Source organism: Salvia hispanica, chromosome 1, assembly GCF_029641045.1.
Source record: "Salvia hispanica isolate PSC_SH4W2 chromosome 1, Shi_PSC_v1, whole genome shotgun sequence".
NCBI lineage: Eukaryota > Viridiplantae > Streptophyta > Magnoliopsida > Lamiales > Lamiaceae > Salvia > Salvia hispanica.
The window spans coordinates 27,658,662-27,676,316 of record NC_142692.1 but is presented as its reverse complement, the minus strand read 5'-3'; the positions used below and the strand labels follow the sequence as shown (position 1 = coordinate 27,676,316).

At 36.5% G+C, this 17,655-nt stretch overlaps 3 protein-coding genes across 8 annotated transcripts; 1 reads left to right on the top strand and 2 right to left on the bottom strand.

The window, feature by feature from the left end:
- Window positions 1-282: 282 nt before the first annotated feature.
- Window positions 283-906, bottom strand: LOC125220954 (F-box protein At1g47340-like). The gene has a single exon (XM_048123082.1). The coding sequence runs from the start codon at window positions 904-906 to the stop codon at window positions 283-285; it is 624 nt and encodes a 207-aa protein (XP_047979039.1).
- An 8,662-nt stretch (window positions 907-9,568) lies between these two features.
- Window positions 9,569-13,293, top strand: LOC125222454 (protein DEHYDRATION-INDUCED 19 homolog 3-like). Of its 2 annotated transcripts, none has more exons than XM_089062589.1 (5): window positions 9,569-9,879; window positions 10,365-10,534; window positions 11,000-11,079; window positions 11,364-11,618; window positions 12,937-13,293. In XM_089062589.1, the coding sequence occupies exons 1-5, from the start codon at window positions 9,804-9,806 to the stop codon at window positions 13,034-13,036; spliced, it is 681 nt and encodes a 226-aa protein (XP_088918715.1). In that variant the 5' UTR covers window positions 9,569-9,803; the 3' UTR covers window positions 13,037-13,293. The 2 variants fall into 2 exon arrangements, with proteins under 2 accessions (XP_088918715.1, XP_088918716.1); XM_089062590.1 differs by having other exon boundaries at window positions 9,570-9,879; window positions 10,392-10,534.
- A 199-nt stretch (window positions 13,294-13,492) lies between these two features.
- On the bottom strand, window positions 13,493-17,424 carry LOC125199178 (uncharacterized). 5 transcript variants are annotated; one of them, XM_089062588.1, is made up of 4 exons: window positions 17,315-17,424; window positions 15,317-16,606; window positions 14,328-15,212; window positions 13,493-13,908 (listed from the first exon to the last, which is right to left on the bottom strand). In XM_089062588.1, exons 2-4 carry the CDS (start codon window positions 16,604-16,606, stop codon window positions 13,858-13,860), a joined length of 2,226 nt encoding a protein of 741 aa, XP_088918714.1. In that variant the 5' UTR covers window positions 17,315-17,424; the 3' UTR covers window positions 13,493-13,857. The 5 variants fall into 5 exon arrangements, with proteins under 5 accessions (XP_088918714.1, XP_088918711.1, XP_047953251.2 ...); XM_089062585.1 differs by lacking the exon at window positions 13,493-13,908 and having other exon boundaries at window positions 14,060-15,212; XM_048097294.2 differs by lacking the exon at window positions 13,493-13,908 and having other exon boundaries at window positions 14,060-15,212; window positions 15,317-16,621; window positions 17,315-17,387.
- Window positions 17,425-17,655: the final 231 nt, after the last annotated feature.

The window sequence follows — 17,655 nt, the reverse complement described above, 5'->3', positions numbered from 1 at the left end:
CCATCGTATAGCTTTCTTTTCTGCTTTCCTTTTATTTGTTTTAGCACTCGCATCACAAAACATACCTACTTGTTGAGTGGTTCTCGTCTTATTAGAGTAGTAGATGAGTTGATGTCCGTTCATTAACATTAAAATGCCGCCATCTCTGAAAACTTTGATAGGATATATAGACATATTAACCCACCAATCCACATCAAAATCAATGCTCAACTTGTATTCTATGGTCCAAGATTCCTCAATATGGTATTCTTTCATCAACCAGATGACAATTTCAGAGTAGTTTTATGTGTAACAAACACAAAGACAGTCCCTAAAATTAGTCAACTTGACATTCGATTCCACATCTCCATCCATAGGAAAGCCTTGAGGTGCAGAGAAGATGCTAAAACATTCCGTTTCAGCATCAAAACCACAAATTCGAATAGAGAGTTGATCAAAATCATCTACTATCCAGTGGAGGTTGCCATTACATACAGCACGTTCATTGGAATTGAATTTGAAACCAGAAGCAGCGCCAGTTTCAATGGGCCTCCATAATCCTGTTCCGAGGGTATATACTTGAAAAGAGTCGGATTCAAGGGTTCGACCGAGATAGACCACCTTATATTGCTCACTTACTTTGCTCGCGCAAAATTGGAAACACGACCAGCAATTGTATTCCTTAGGACGGCAGAGGCTGATATATTCACGAGTGACCGGATTGCATATGTAAACAGAAGTTTCGGGATCATCTGCGTTTGGGTATAGAAGAAGCAATCCATCAGCAGCGCTACCTATCGTTGCTTTCATTGTGTGAGGGGTATCGAAATCTGTGAGCGTAATGCCGTGAAGATCGTGGCTCTCCAAATCGGCTTCTTCTTCTTCTTCGTCTAAAATTTCAAAAATCATGCACTGAGTTTGGTTCATCCCCACCGACTTCAAGCAAACTAGAGCGGGTGGGGTTTTTATTTTGAAATCATCGGAATTGAGCAGATTGAGTCATGATTTGCAAACGCATTTGCTGATTGAAATGCTTTCGAGGGGGAGTCGTGAGAGGATGTCGATCGTAATATCTGATGGTAAATTGGTGAAGAAATCAAGCCGCCCCATTAATGTAGACAGATTTGGGATGACGAAGAAGATGTAACGGCGAAGATGCAACGGCGTGTATATTTTGTTGATTAGGATTAAACCTAAGGTAGTTAAGAATCTATCTATACTTATATAAAAGGCGAGTTTTAGGACTTTTTTAATAAGAAATTTGTGCAAGGAATCTTTCACTTCATGAACTCATTAAATTTCGGTAAGCACAATTTTTAATTCATTCTGTAGTTTCTATCTTCAAATATAATTATGAATTAATTGTCATAATTATCCACTCTCTTGGGCTGCAATGATGGTTCATCTCTAGAAATTAAATATTTTGACTATCAAATTATTGTTGATTTAATTTTCTGTATGTTTTTAACGTTACATTACATGATGGATTGAGTTAATGGCCATCACTCATAGTTAATTATTATATATAATGATCAATTATTATTAGCACCAAAATAATATGACGCCACTTATTATAGAAATTGAATATTTTGATTATCAAATTATTATTGACTTAACTTTATGTATATTTTACAAAATATTTGGGGAATAAATTATGTGTCTTTATGAAGCCTTAAACACCAATTAATTTTTCATATTTAAGGTGCAAAATTTAGGTTTTGAATTTGGAAGTTAAAAACGTTTTTTTTTCCTTATCAATTGAAAGTTTATGGAAGAGGCTTATATTTTTTATTATAAATATATGACATTTGGTAGTTTACAATCCACATGTTCTTTACCTTTTTTCCACTATATTCTTCGCTAAACTTTTTACAGAAATCTAATCCGTATTTAGGTATTGTTCGAATTCTGCGTCACTGTTGTTTTAGCATGAATTTAGTTTTTAACATGATGATTTTTTTTCATTTGTGTATTAATAATGTTTGCTTTGAACCCTCAATTCATTCTCCAAATTATTTTGTGATTGGAGAATTGTTTTTCTCCGGTGATCTATTCATATGATCTGTTGCATCCTAAATTCACAATATCACCTCTAGTTTTCCATGATTGTGTGCATTATTTATTTTTATATTTCTATGCAATGTATTTTTTTGTTGTTGATTATTTTATAATACATTACTGTTAATATAGTCAGTCTATGGTTCCTTCCTTCATTTTCCTTAATAATTGCACCACTGTTATGATTTCAATGGTCATTAAATTTTACACACTTTTCTATTTTAAGATTAAAATTCACAACTTCACCTCCAATCCATTAAAAAAGAAAGAACGAGAGTCACATTCAAGGAAAACAAAATGAATGGTTTTACTGAGTTTTCCCTTTTTGTATTGTATGATAGATTCAATTTTTTAAAATGGTATAGTGAATAGTAGAAGGAAGTGAAAAAAGACTTAGTACTACCTACTACATGATGAGGAAGAAGACCAATACTGGAGAAATGGAGAAGAAGAAAATTAGACGCATAAAACAATTAGTGTAGGGTATAGTAGTAGTAGTAGTATTTATTTATATAAGTCCAGTGGGCTAAGGTTGTTTTATTTATTTATTTAAGTTCTAACACTATTTTTTAATACAAAATTAGTTTTCTATTAAGATGGATTTTTTTTTTCTATTTGTGTATTAATAATGTTTGCCTTCATCCTCAATTCATTTTCTCTATTATTTTGTGATTGAGGAATTGTTTTTGTTTCAACAATCTAGTAACACTATTTATTTGCTCAACGCATTATTTATTTTTGTTTTGTGTGGTGTAGATATTACTTTATTTTTATAAATTTTAATTAATATTAAGTAAATTTAAAATGTGTGCATCACACATGTATTAAATATTATATTTAAATTGTTTTACATATTTCTGATTTTTAATACTTTGATAATATAGTTATACTTATTTTAATTAATTCAAAATATAAATTTATTATAATGAAATTAAATCAATCCGTGTATCGCACAAGGGTGATACTAGTTATGAGGGGTGACACTAGTTATGGTATAAAATACAAGTAATAATGGCTATACTTGGTCATTTTTAATTTATATACTTATTCATCCTATCTTAATTCTTAATGGATATCTATCAGGTAACTGTTGTAAATCTGCGTGCATATTCCATATCATGTCCAAACATTAAATAATTGATTTTGAAGATTTAATTAAAGGGGCATGTTAGGGTGCTACCATCCCTTAAAATAACACCATATCACTATTCTTAATCAATCATTTGTACATGTGGACGAATAATAAGTTGTCACATGGCAAAAAACTAAAAAAAAATCTGAAAAAGATGGCCAGCAATTTGTTGGTCTTTATCCAGCAATTTCTCTTGTCCAGCAATATCTGACACACATTGTTGTATAGTATTTGTAATATTGTTGCGTATCGTTTATAATATTGTTGTATAAGTGGTGTCACGGTGTCACTTTAAGAGGGGTTGTCATTTTAACACAAACCTTTAATTAAAAGTCTGAAATAACATAGTACTCCCTCCGTCCAATATTAGGAGTCCTGGTCATTTTTGCTCATTCATTTTATAAAAATGATAATGAATAGTTAAATTGAAAAATGGTAAAGTAAGAGACAGAATAACTTAGATAAGACACTTCTCAACATTATTCTCCCTCTTACTCTACCATTTCTCCACTATAACTATTTATTATCATTTTTACAAAACGAGTGCGCAAAAATGACCGACTCTTAATAGTGGACGGAGGGAGTAACTTTTAAGATATACTCCTCGTCTCCTCCGTCCGCAAATATAAGTCCTGTTTTTTTTTTTCATTTTAGTCCGTCCGCGAATAGGAGTCCTAGTTCACTTTTACCATAAATAGTAATAGGGTTTCATCTTCCATTAACTCATTCCACTCACATTTTATTTAATATTAATATATACACAAGTGAGACTTCTATTCTAGTACTAACTTTTTTTCATCCACTTTTCTTAACATCTCTTAAAACTCGTATTGCCTAGCTAGGAATGGGACTCCTAATGGCGGACGGGTGGAGTATGTACGTATTTTAGGAGATCAAACAATATTAAGTTATAAATGACTAAAACCAGTGGCAGAACCAGGAATTTAAGTAAGTCGGGGCTGAACCAAAAAAAATATTACTCCCTTCGTCCCTAATAATTCGGTACCATTTGATCTGGCATGAATTTTAAGAAATGTAATAGAGAATTGGTTGAAAAAATTAGTGGCATGTGGGTTTTAGTTTCAAAATAAAATGTGAGTGGATTAGTAGAATATGGGGTCCACCACAAGAAATGGTAAAGTGAAATAGTAAAAGAGAATACAATATTTAATTTTTTATATAATACTTATTCTTTAATTTATAAATCCAAATTCTCAAATTCACGTGATCATAGATCATCACAAACACAACCCAAATCCCTAACAATCTCATTTCAAAATCAATATAGTATTTAATTATACTAGTAGTTTACAAATTTGAATTCACTATCATACTTTTTAAATGTGAAATTTTAAATTGAATACATAAATATAGTACCGAGGCCTCATCTAAATAGTTTTAAAAAAATAGATTTAACTGAAAATTAACAAATATTTAATTAAATTTCACCTCTAGATCGATTGATTGTCTAATTAATTGAAAAATGTGCATATAGCACATAGTATTTAATTAGTAAGTATTCCTTCCGTCCCATAAAAGATGTCACATTTCTGTTTTTAGAAAAAATTCTCTCTCACATTAATATAAAAATTATATTTTTTCTCTATCTAACACACAAAACAAAACTTCTTAAAATTTCGTGCCATCCCACAAATGTGACATCTTTTACGGGACGATACTATTTTAATATTTTAGATTGATAAATAAAAGTACTTTTTCAATGATATTAAAGTGCGTACAAATATTAGTATACAAAAAATAAATTTGCATACTCTAAAAGGGAGCACTAGCTGAATATAGCGTATAGGTGCCTATCTTTATAGCCTTTATCAGTTTTCATAGCTTAATAAAAATTTCTTTCGTATCCCCCGTCTTCTTCTACCTCCATGTATTTCTTTTCCAGAGTTCCGATTCAAACTTCCTGGGCGGGGTGGGGCGGCCACGGCGGGGTTATAATGTCCAGCGCCGGCCAAGCCCCCACTGGCGCGGTGGCTTGGCCTATGCTGGTTCCGGCGCTGACTAAAACCCTTGGTTAAGATAAGCCCACACTTTTAAATGAGTATGTATATAGATTTGCCATATTAACCCGATCGAAAATTTACCCAATATCCTCAATTTCAATTTGGAATTTAACCTATATGGTTACGTAGTAATAGTAGGAAGAGTGATCAATTGCTAACTCACTTTCTAGTTGCTAACTATAACTAATTACTCCCTCCGTCCCGCTTAAGATGACACGTTTTCCTTTTTAGTTTGTCCCAACTAAGATGACACATTTCCTTTTTTGGTAACTTTCTCTCTCCAATTGATACACTCAACCACTTTTTCTCACTCCTATTAAAATATTCATCTTTCTTTATCTCTCTACTTTAATACTTACACCCAACTTCTCTCTCTCCAATTAAACACTTTAACCAATAATTCCTAAAACCCCGTGCCGGCTAAGCAATGTGTCATCTTAGCCGGGACGGAGGGAGTAGTTTAATACCATAGGATGTTAGAAATATAGTAATCTAAAATTTGTCACGTGTAATTTTCATTTTTATTAATTAAATCGAAAAAGATAAAAAAACTACCAAATTAGGGTTTTGGATGAAAATGTCAATATAGTGTTTTGAAAATATCAACACAATGCTTTAAGAATGTCAACACGTTGCTTTAAGAATGACATTTTTACATGTATTATATTGACATATTTTATATACTCCCTCCGTCCCTCTATAGCTGAGTCGTATGAGGGAGGGAAGTTGGAAGGTATATACTCCCTCCGTCCCATGCTACTCGCACTTTTCATTTTAGGCCGTAAATTTAAGATTGATTTTTTTGTGTAATTAAGTTAGAATTTTAAGTGTAATGAGACGTCACTTAATAAAGGACCTCTTAACTTAAACTAACATATTAATTAAATGCATTAATTCTAACTTAAACTATAAAAAATTTAAGGAGTTTGTGACGTGCCGAAAAGTAAAAGTGCAAGTAATATGGGACGGAGGGAGTATAATTCATGTCCAACCCCAATTAGTTTGAGGTCTTTTGGGAGTGACCCAAAAATAAATCCGTGCGGGCTTGACCCAAAGCGGACAATATCAAACTGATGTTGCAGTCGACGATCCTAACAGGAACATATGCAAGTGAGATCTCGTTAGAATCCTTATGAAATTATCTTTAATTTGATATATGTTGTGCGAAAAAATAATTTAAATCGAGAAGGTTATATGCGTTTTAAAGTTACAAGATATTTTTCAAAAGTTATTTAGAACTAATTTGTTGTAAAGTGACCTTAATATCCTTATTGATATTTCTTGTTGATTGCATTGACATTTTGATACTAATGATTTAAACTCTTAATTTGAATATATAAGAATATTATTTAATTGTAGTCAGCAATTTGGTATTGAATTAACAATATAATATTATAATATTACGTACATAGTAGTATATCAATTATAATTATCGTATACATTAATCGATGATAAGTTGAGCATAATTACAACTATAATCGTCGTTGGAAACAATCATCGTGACCTAGTTTCATAGGAGGTCAGTGATAGGGACGCGTGTAGCATATATGACTGGAAAATCTACAAAACCAAATGTTTTCCATTAAAAATTAGTACTAATTTTTAACAAAATCACATATTAACCGACCATTTAAGTTTAAAAGTCATAAATTCAAAATTTAAGTTGAACTTAAACCATTTTATTTCATTTTATTTTTCTTTTCTTAATTGTAAAATAGGAGTACGTACTACTCCATAGTTATGTTTTAAATTTGAAATACTTGTAAAACCATAAATTGTAAGTTTGTGACTTTTAGTTTTATAGTTTCCATCTACCCTTAATTTAATTTACACATTCTGTTATTGCTTATTTTTATATATATTCAAATCAAAATTTAAAATTTAAAAAGAAAATGATAAAATAAGCCGGTTATAATTCGAATCGGAACGGCCAGTTAACAAGTGGGTAAGAGCATTCCCAGTGGGGACGGACTTCCCAAAAACACCTCCTATCACGTCATAAGGACTTCACATAGCCTTCCCAGCACTGCCACGTCATAAGGACTTCCCATAGCCTTCCCTGCACAGTGACGGACATCTCATAGCCTTCCCGCACGGACTTCCCGCAATAAAAAAAAATTCACAAATTCACCAAATTAAACAATTTACGGAATTAATAAACAATGTACGGTATTAAAATTTCGACACGAATACGGAGAAAATGCAACTACTTTATTTTTTAAAAAAAAGTACATAATTATTACAGAAAAAAGAACTACCCCAAGCTTCGACAAATTGGCCCCCCGTCTCATTCCCCGTCATCAGACTCGTTCTCCCCGTCGCCGGTGGTGCTATTCAACATCGGGCAGGGATGGCAGCCTCAGATTTCTCCTCATAGTGTCGATCCCATACTTCAACATCCGCTTGTACATGAGATCTGTCGCTGCATGCCACTTCTCCGTTGTTTCGATCATGAACTGCGTCATCTGCAGTTCGGCGAGATTGGTCAGCTAGGGAGTGATCTGCGAAGGAGCTTCCGAGTGGACCTCTTGCGAGGCGCTGGAACTTCCCCTAGCCATCCGCATCGCGCCCTTTTGCCCAATCAGGCGACGGCGGCAGGAAGACGATTGAGGTGTCGGGAACTCTGCCTCGGCTTCGGGGAGTTCGTGGGAACCGGCACTGCTGCTGTACTCGCCAGAGGCGTTGATCTTCGTCCGCTTCGGCCACCCATCTTCAACACCCGCCATAAACTTGGGGAAATTCTCCACCTCAAGATAAACCTCCCATTATTTGAACTCCCCGAACCCCTTCTCACTGTCGGGGTACTACTGGTGAGACAGAAGCTTCACATCTTCGAAGGTCATGCCGCTGGTTGCCAACCGGAGGTTGTTTTGGTAGAGGTCGACAAATCGGCTGAGTTGCTTCTTCAGCCGCTCCCACTGTTTCTGGCACTGCTCTGCACAGTGAGCCTTCCCGTCGGCCGGTTTTCAATCGAGGTAGCTTTGGCTAATGCGGTACTACATTCTATTGATGACCTGGTTGGACGAGACATATGGATCCTCGACTACACTGATCCATGCCTTTACCAGCGCGACGCACTCCTGAATGCTCCAGACAGTCCTTTTTTTCCTGCCGCCGCCTTCCTCCATCCCCGCCCCACTATCGGTCGCTACATGCGAGGTAGTCGCCTTGCTCTTCCCCTCCCTTCGTGTCCTTGCCGGTGGTGCTGCTGGCTGCGTGGCTGGCGACGTCCGCGGAACTGAGTCTCCAGGGCAGTACGAGTCTCCAGCGAAGTACGGATGGGAGAATCACTGCACAATAAATCCATATAGGGACGATACTCATTGTCCCCAGCTGGTTGAGGGACACCCTGCCTGCTCCCTCCCGCAGCGGCAGTGGATCCCTGTTGCAGCTGGGGCATCATCCCCCGGTTGCATTTGGGGCATCATACCCGGCGTTTGTTGCATTTGGGGCATCATCCCCGGCGTTTGTTGCATTTGGGGCATCATCCCCGACATCTGTTGCATCTGGGGCATCTGTTGCATCTAGGGCGTCATCATCCCAGGCATATTGTAGTACCCGGGCATCATCCCGGGCATATTGTAGTACCCAGGCATCATTCCCCCTATTTGGGGTTGCTGCATCATCGTCGACATTCCGGGCATCGGTGCACTTCCGCTGGCATTTCCCCCAACTCGAGATGGAATACACGGCAAGGGAATATTCTGCGTTTGTGACTCGCTCGTGACGGGGGAATCACTATCGTAATGAGACATATTTCGCCAGAAGAGATGAATATAGAGAGAGATAGAAACTTGTTAACACAAGTGGTGGGAATGAAATGAAGTTTAACGAGCCGTATATATAGAGTTTGGAAAAAAAATTAAAAATATATCCGACGCCTGCATGCCACAGCGGCAGATGTCCCGTAGCCTTCCCGACGGACGTCGCGCCAATGCCGCGAAACTCCCGTGTCTGCACGGGACGTCCGCCCGCCTACCTTCCTCTCCCAATGGCGAACGTCCGCCGCGAACATCGGACACGCCGGTCCGATGCTCGGCGGACATCCGCCGATGCTGATGCTCTAACATCAATTGATATACTCTTAACCAACTCAATTAAATTATCAAAAACTGGATATAAACCAATTTTAGAAAGAAAAAGTAAATATTTAATTGATTTAATAGCTATTCACCAAAGCAGGTAAAAATGTGTGATCGGTTGACATCTGTCAAAGCAGGATGTAATCAGCATTAATTTTCACCCAAACACTGTCCAAAGTAATTATGCTCAAAAACTGATCATCGATTTCAGAGTAATTACATTCAGACAAGGACAAGCTGTCAGGACGCAAAGAAATAAAAATAGAAAAAAGAAGAATATAAAAGGTGTGTGGAAGACAACTCTCGGCTCCCTCTTGGTGGATTTTCATATCACCTTCCAAAGGCAACCCTTCTCTCTCTTCCATTCATCTCATCATCATCTTTCTCCCAACAAATTAAGGAAATCTCTGGGCAATTATTTCATCAGGAGCACCCTTGATTGCTTTCATAGGCTCTTGAGAAGAAGACAGCTCGGGATTTGCAAAAAAAAAAAAAAATTGAAATTTGGGGTTGATAAGAAATTAAGAAGCCATGGATGCTAATTCTTGGGCTACTCGTTTGTCTTCTGCCTCCAAGCGCTATCAATCTGCTCTTCAATCTCGATCTGGTAAATCCTTCTTTATGTCTTGTTTGCCTCTTTCTTTTTCTTCTTAAAAAAACTTTACTATTTATTATCTTCATCTGGGGTTCTTGTTAGATGCTGACATGATGTAGTCTTTGTTACATATTTGCATTGTGATGGGCCTCATTATTGTTGGTGGGGGTGATTTTCATTTCAAAGATTGCGTTTTTAATCTAGGGTTTGTTGAATTGGCTAATCTTTGTAATTCTCCAAAGATTTCATTTGATGTTGGTGCTATGAATTTGACTGTAGATGCATATGCTGACTGTGTTTGTTTTCTATGTGGGTGTCGCATTTGTCAAGGAATGAGTTGCTTTGGGATTTCGATTTAAAGTTGAATGATGGATGATTTTTTTTTATGTGTGTGTTTGTAAAGTGAATTTTTTTTTACTTGCTAAAAATCTCACATCTGCATTTGTGTGTTGTTCTTTAACTTTTGGGGTTTCTGGTTGCTTTTGTATTATCTATAGGATTGAAATGGGATGGCTTTGATGCAGAAATGCTCATGGGCTTTGAGGAGATTGACATGGATGATGATATAAGAGAGGAATATCCATGCCCTTTCTGTTCGGACTATTTTGATATTGTGGGACTCTGTTGCCACATTGATGATGAGCATCCTATAGAAGCCAAGAATGGGGTGAGTCCTATCATATCATTGTACAGTTACGGGTAAAAACTTTGGCATTATTTGAAAATTTGGAAGATCTACCTCGTGTCTGGTACAGCATGGTTCCACTCTGCAAGAACTGCGAGACTTGCTAAGCTGAGGCTTATCTCACTAAATGTTCATTGGTGACTTTCTTATGATTTAATTCGTTTTTTTGCGAACACCAATTTTGAATTCCGTAATCTTGGCAGGACTTAGTATCCTCCAGATAGCTTAGGAGATTATACATACAACTTTTTAGTTCTTTCCACATCACTAATTATGTCCTTGTGATCGATCTAATACCTGGTTATTAGTAGTACGAATTTATCATTGATTATATTCTCTTAAAACTTTGGTATACTAGTAGGTTATTTGCTTCAAAGCATATTCATGATGTCTATTCACATTTTCTCTTCACTGTTAGAAAAACTATTAATAACTCTATTCTTGCAGGTATGTCCAATTTGTACGATGAGGGTAGGTGTTGATATGGTAGCTCATATAACACTGCAACACGGGAATATTTTTAAGATATCCTTCTCAGAATAGTTATCATTTTCAACTATTTTATTCTCTCGTGAAGCCATTACTTGCAGTTTATTCACCTTCCTTATTCTTAATAATCAGGCACACGTTTTATACTAGACATTAATGCTGCAAGACATAAAATTGGATTTTTAAGTAATAAAAGTAGCATTGTGCAGATGTTATTGCTAAAATAGTCAAATGGCTGTTTTATTTCTTCCTATAACAGATGATTGCATGCTATATTCCTTAAGTGACCAACTACTCTGGATTCCTTGACTATGTATTACATGCAGCGCAAGAGAAAATCCCGAAAATCTGGTTCACATTCTACTCTTTCTTTGTTGAGGCGAGAGCTAAGAGAAGGGAACTTGCAGTCCCTTTTTGGAGGATCTTCCTGCATAGTTTCTTCAAGCAATGCAGCCCCTGACCCGCTTTTGTCCTCATTTATTTTGCCAATGGTTGAAGATTATGAAAGCGTGCCATCACACTCTTCAGCTGAGACGACAACAACCAAGAAAAGCACAACTGAATGCACTTCGGAGAGGTTAGTTGTTTTAAGTCATAGCAGTGTTTGCTCTGGTTAGCATTGCAAAAGATCCCTTATATGGCTATACCCTTGTTTCTGATACTTGCATCGCATTAGTGTATTTTATTGCTAAAGTATGTGGACCCAATAGAAGGGCTAAAGTAACATTCATCAATATGTGTATATTTGGTGCTAGTAAAATCTGATTACCCATAGAATGGACCTATTTAAACATTACTGCAAACTAAAATTCTGGGAAGGTTATGATTAGTTTTGAATATGATTCGGATCCTTTAATCAAATTCATCTCTATGATTGAATATATAAATATTCTTTGATGGATTTGTTACTAGAAATAGGGTCAGATCATGGTTTTCATCCTTAGAGGAGTAATATTTTCTCTCAAGTTCTTTAGGTCTATAAGCCTAGATTATTGAGTGTGCTTGATAATATGAAAGCCCTGTAGGGTCTTCCTGTTAAGCATATGAGTTTGTATGATGCACTATTTATAATTTTGAGGCCCTCTGGATCTTTCAAGTGTCTATGAGGTTTTGTAGAAACCTAAACAATGGCTTAACGTTTACATTGTATTAGTTTTTTTGGAGATCATAAACTATCATGAACTAGAACTGTGAAAAGAAACTGTTCCCCGTTGTTTGAGAGGCTAACCTCTACTTTTTCTTTGTTCCCTGTCGTTTGTCTCCATTCTGTTGCTAACTGATAATTTATTAAGATAAATAGTGCATATGGGGCCTTGGAGGGAGGGAGGGAGGGAGGGTCTCAGAGGGTCAAGCAATTAGATTAATTTATACCTAGTACGTACTCAATGCCAGAACCTAGTTGGCGAAAATATCATCTAAACCAGGAACCAGTGCCACCTAATTAGCAACAAGCAAATTCTGACGAAACTACTGAAGTTAGGCCTTTCAGCACTAGAGATTCTATAGGCTGTTCTTGAATCTATGAGGTGCCGGATTAGTGGCAGTAACATATATTTGTCCTGACTAAAAATGACCATTGGATTAAACTTACATTGAAAAGTTAAGGACATGAGTCATACATTGAGAGGTGGGTTCACGTTTTACTATAACCTGTCAGAAACATGGAAAGTGAGAAGTAAAAGATTGAGTTTCATGAAAAAGATGAACAAAAACAAGGACTTGGATTCCCCGAGGCTGCTATTTTGTTTGTGTTTATATGCCCTTAAATTTCAAACATAGTCTTGTTTTTCTACTAACCACTGGGGCATTCACTTTTGGTCTTGGGAAATCAACTGCGTCTTTCATCTTGTTGCATGTTCGAGTCTGTATGGTTCTTAATCTCTACTGTTATGCAGAAAGCCTCCAATGTCGGTCAAAGATCAGGAGGAGAAAACAAAGAGAAGCGACTTTGTCCAAGGGCTGCTGCTGTCGGTGATGTTCGATGATAATTCCTAAGTCATAGGCGACTGCAGTTGTGTTGGGGTCGGCTGGAAGACGGGGCCGCCAATTTGTGGCGACTATAAATGCATTGGCATGGAAAATGGAAAGTGAAATAAGTTTGTAGCAATAAATGTAATGTATGTTATGTAGAGGTTAGTTTGTAGGTCTTGAAGATTTATCATGTATTTTTCTTGTGGTTTCTGGTTCATGCTTTGGTGAAGGAGATGATGTACTTCTCGCATTATTATCTGATGATTTGCATTTATTATTGATTTTGATTTTGATTTTGCTTTTGCTTTTACGAGGGTCAGACTCATTAGTAAAAGATGGCAACCCAATATTAAGCTAGTTTTAGCCCAATAATTTATTAAATATGGAGTACTTTTTAGAGTATTAATTCATAAACATTACTGTTTTGAATTTTTATAAGGAAGGCAAAACCAAAATAGGATTAGGAGTTAGGAACAAATATCATTCAATTCAAATGTTGGATAAATTCGGAAAAATGCTTTGAAAAATACAAGTCAATGAATAGCGCAGTGTACAGAGGCCTGTTCTTGGATCCCATATACAAATAACAAATGTGAGTAACAATCTATTCTACATAAGTCACCAAATATTGTGTGGACAAAATCAAGTAAATCCTACTACTAAAAAGGGAGGCCAAGTCACCCATCTAAGAATTTTGAGACGAGTCCTGAAAAAGCAATGAGAGCAAGATAAGGATCTACCTTTAATCCAAGGTGTCTGCATTTTCTCTGGATGTTGGTCCGTCACTAAAAATTGTGTATGTGCTGTAAATATTCCAATGGAAGGTTGTTCATGTCCGAATTCAGCTAAAATCGAGTGTGTAGAGATCCTTGTAATGTTCTTGAAGGTACAGTAGCCTGCCTCAGCATACCACACCAAAGTTAACCAGATATCATCCATGAAAATGATTTTGAGAAAACCACAAGAATATTACTATGTTCAATACAAAAAGGTTCAACTCATGACTTAATGGTGCGAGCTGAGAATATACTGTAGGAGTGTAGAGTGGTTAAAGTCTTAAGAGAAAATTTAAATATCAAATCTAGGCAAGAATTTTCTGTATAAATCAATTTTGATAGAGTAAGTAAAGCTTCTACACTCTTTGGAAACTCAACATAATACATTCAAAAACAGACAGTAGGTATACAGCTATAGAAAAACATTGACTAAGATGAGTAAAACCTGTGTGCTTCTGGAATAGCACGTTATGTTCTTAAAATGTTTTTGAGTCATCATAACCCTTGTTTTCAACTAAAAAGAATGGCCCAGTGCTCACCTCTGTAAATTGAAATGGCGATGTGCTAGCATTAGCCCCAGTGTTTGATGTGGTACTGCAAGGATGCAGTTGCTGCTGAACCAAATCCCCACTTATTCTTGCACTAATCCCAGTATATTCACTTTGTGATAGTCCACCAAAGGGGTGAACGTTCGAGGTAGAAGGTAGACTTTGAAGTACATTGCCCCTCAAATTGCTTGATCTTGGAGAAAATGCATCCCTATTGTACAATGAAGATGTGGTATAGTCAGCCAGTAGTCCCCGAAAGATATTTTGTGGAGCCATCCTTGGCATAATTGGGTTTTGAGTAGCTATGACTCCACGACCGATTGGCGAACCAAACAGATTGATTGCTGAGGCTGAGGCCACAGCATCATTCCCTTCAGACTGTCGACTTCTGCTATTAATAAATCGGTGTATCACTCGCTGTATGCGTCGTCTGTCATGCAAAGTGAATGCCCCAGACCCAGAGGCAGGCGAAGTGGTTTGAAGATGCCCAACTGAATATCTTGGTGATTGAGAGTGTCCACTTACTTGACTCAATGGGGTGTCAGGTACGTATGCCTCATTGAGATCGAAAGTTTCACGGACAGCACAACCAGGTGATGAGCCAACTGATAAATTGTTAATTGGTCCATGATCAGGAGTAGAATTCAGACCTTGGGCATTTGAGGAAGCGAGGGCTGTTGGCCTACAGCCATCACAATACCAATTTCCTTCTGGTACCTCACGCCCAAGACCAACACAGTAAGTATGTGCAGGTGAGTCGCAGAGGTCGCAAAGAAGCATAAACGCATCATCCCCACCATGTAAACACTCAGTACAAAGAACATTTTCGTAAGGATCAAGATAGCCCCTAAGCTCCTCTTCAGATGGCTGATAAACCTGACAGTGTTTATTAAGAATGAGATAAGTTGAGTATCTTAGAGATAGAAAAAAGAGATTGTTTCTTGATCATATAAAGTTATAGTAAATGTATATCCTGATACCTGATCACGCTCAGGAACTGGAAAAACTGCATCCCTTAGATCATGCCCACCATCTGTTCGTGCAGTTCTACTGATGGTTGTGAACCTTTGCTTGCAGAGAGGGCAGCGAGATTCCACTTTCGACCACTCCATGATGCAAGCAAAACAAAAGTAGTGACTGCAACAATTTAAAACTCCTTTGACTGTTTTTTTACCCTCTTCAGATAAACAAATCCCACAAACTTGCTTCCCGATCTCAATGTTCAAATCCACCACCTTTTGTTTACCCTTCCTTCCTGGGCACTTTAAAGGCACTAACTTTTCCTCTTCCATCATTTTCAAAGAACCAGAGCTTCTTAGATTAGTTTTCAACCTTTTACAGAACCGAGTACCTTCTTTAATCTGTTCTCTTTCTTCTTCTGATATCGTGTATTCATAATCAGATGATTCTGAGCTCACAAAATCAGAGTCAGACTTCACAGTTACAGTTGCTTTCTTCCTCCTTCCCCAAACCCACTTCTTTGTTGTTTTCCTTTCTTTTGAAGCATGTTTTTCATCTTTAAATTCCTTTGAAAGCTTAGACCTATTTTTTGGCCTTAAAACTCGTTTTCTTACTGGCTTCCTACTGTTACTTGTCAAAACCTCACCTGGAGTACGTTCCTCATCCTCAGAATCATCAGACTCATTATAGTCATCATCATCATCATCATCATCGTCATCATCATCATCATCTTCTTCTTCTTCTTCTTCTTCAGTAAATGCAAGTTTATCTTTTTCTTTAGGATCCTCATTATAAGAATCCTCATATATCTCGGTTCTTGAAATTTGGGATTTCTTTCTTGGGTTCTCATCAACAAAGTCGTCCTCATCTTGTCGACAAAAAAGTTCACTATCATCATCGTAATCCTCTTCTTCTTCAAGTGAGACTTTATTTTTCTTTTGTTGCCTCAACCCAGAAACACAATAATCGTCATATTCCTCTTCCTCTTCACTGTCGGTTACCTGTTTCTTTCTAGACTTCACAACCATATTTTTCTTTCTTGTCTGAATTTTTTTTTGCCTTCTTGGCATGGCAATCTTTTTAGTCTTATCCTTCTTTTCTATCCACTCTTCTTCCTCATCATCAAATTTCCCAAAACTCCCATCTGATTCATCCTCGGCAAGGGAAGAACAATAATCGTCTTCAGACAAATGAATCTCTTCATCTTCGTCCACCCTATAATCTTCATCAGACTCATCTGAATCTTGTTTCTCCAATCGGACTTTGTTTCTAGTCTTGCGTTCGTAACCAACCTTGCCTCCCCTAGCCATCTGTTCAGGCACCCGCTGTTAAATGATGGTATGATTCAAAATTGGAACATATAAATAACATCGCATATACCAAAATAAACTTAATTGAGGTGTTAACATCCAGAACCCACACTTCATATCTTTCTCTTTTAAGCTAATAGATACATATCCAAATTTCAATGATTAAGGTTTATACACGAAAGCAATAAATCAGTTAATCAAACAGAAAGATCACTGTTTTACCAATTCCCAGTCCATGAATTTACATCATATCACCAAATTAAACAATCCAGAAGATCGATCCCATTTAATTTCTACAATAACTCAACAAAATAGGCGAATCAAATCACAACAATATCAAATGAAATCCCAAACTATTACTCTATAAGCAATCAAACCAAACCGATCTGATTCATCTCGAATTTGATAAATCCCCAAAAAAAACCTAGATGACATCGAATCAGAAAATCCTCACCCTTCAGTAATTTGTTCGAATTCCAGTCGAAAAACAATCATAATCAATAAGCAGAAACGATTTTATAAAACAAAATAATGTGTTGACAACGTAATTCCATCTTCGAATAATAATTTACCGATAATTCCGAAAAAAATCTGGTCTTTCTCAGGAAAAATAAGATAACGAATGAAGCAATAGGAGAAGATAAAGTAATAATATAAATGGTAACAGTGAGGCAATATACAAGTTGAAGAGAGAGAAAGGAAGGGTACCAGCGTCGAGAGAGAATGCTGAAATAAGCAAAAACTAATTTGTACACAGCTGCTGCTCCTCTCTCTCTTCTCTCTCTCTCTCTCACCACACTTATATATAGATGCAAAATAGATACGTTAAAAGGAAATTCAATCAAATTATGAAAACGAGGACTGTAAAACCTTAAATCCTGAGAATAAAACTCGTTCGGTTTTACTGAATGCCGGTAAAATCATGACTGGATAAAAATTGTGATCGTTTTTAAATAAAAATATGTATATTAGAAAAGTCCATCCTTCCATCCGCTATTAATAATCTTAGGAAATGCTTGAATGTTAAATAAAATAATAATAAAATAAAA

Bases quoted from the DNA above. Each gene is read 5' to 3' on its own strand.
- LOC125199178 (XM_089062585.1), bottom strand. From the start codon at position 16,606: ATGGCTAGGGGAGGCAAGGTTGGTTACGAACGCAAGACTAGAAACAAA. The intron at 15,213-15,316 runs GTATCAGGATAT...AAACACTGTCAG, and splicing joins CAGTTCCTGAGCGTGATCAG to GTTTATCAGCCATCTGAAGA.
- LOC125222454 (XM_089062589.1), top strand. From the start codon at position 9,804: ATGGATGCTAATTCTTGGGCTACTCGTTTGTCTTCTGCCTCCAAGCGC. The intron at 11,080-11,363 runs ATCCTTCTCAGA...TATGTATTACAT, and splicing joins CACGGGAATATTTTTAAGAT to GCAGCGCAAGAGAAAATCCC. The intron at 11,619-12,936 runs GTTAGTTGTTTT...ACTGTTATGCAG, and splicing joins ACTGAATGCACTTCGGAGAG to AAAGCCTCCAATGTCGGTCA.
- LOC125220954 (XM_048123082.1), bottom strand. From the start codon at position 906: ATGAACCAAACTCAGTGCATGATTTTTGAAATTTTAGACGAAGAAGAA.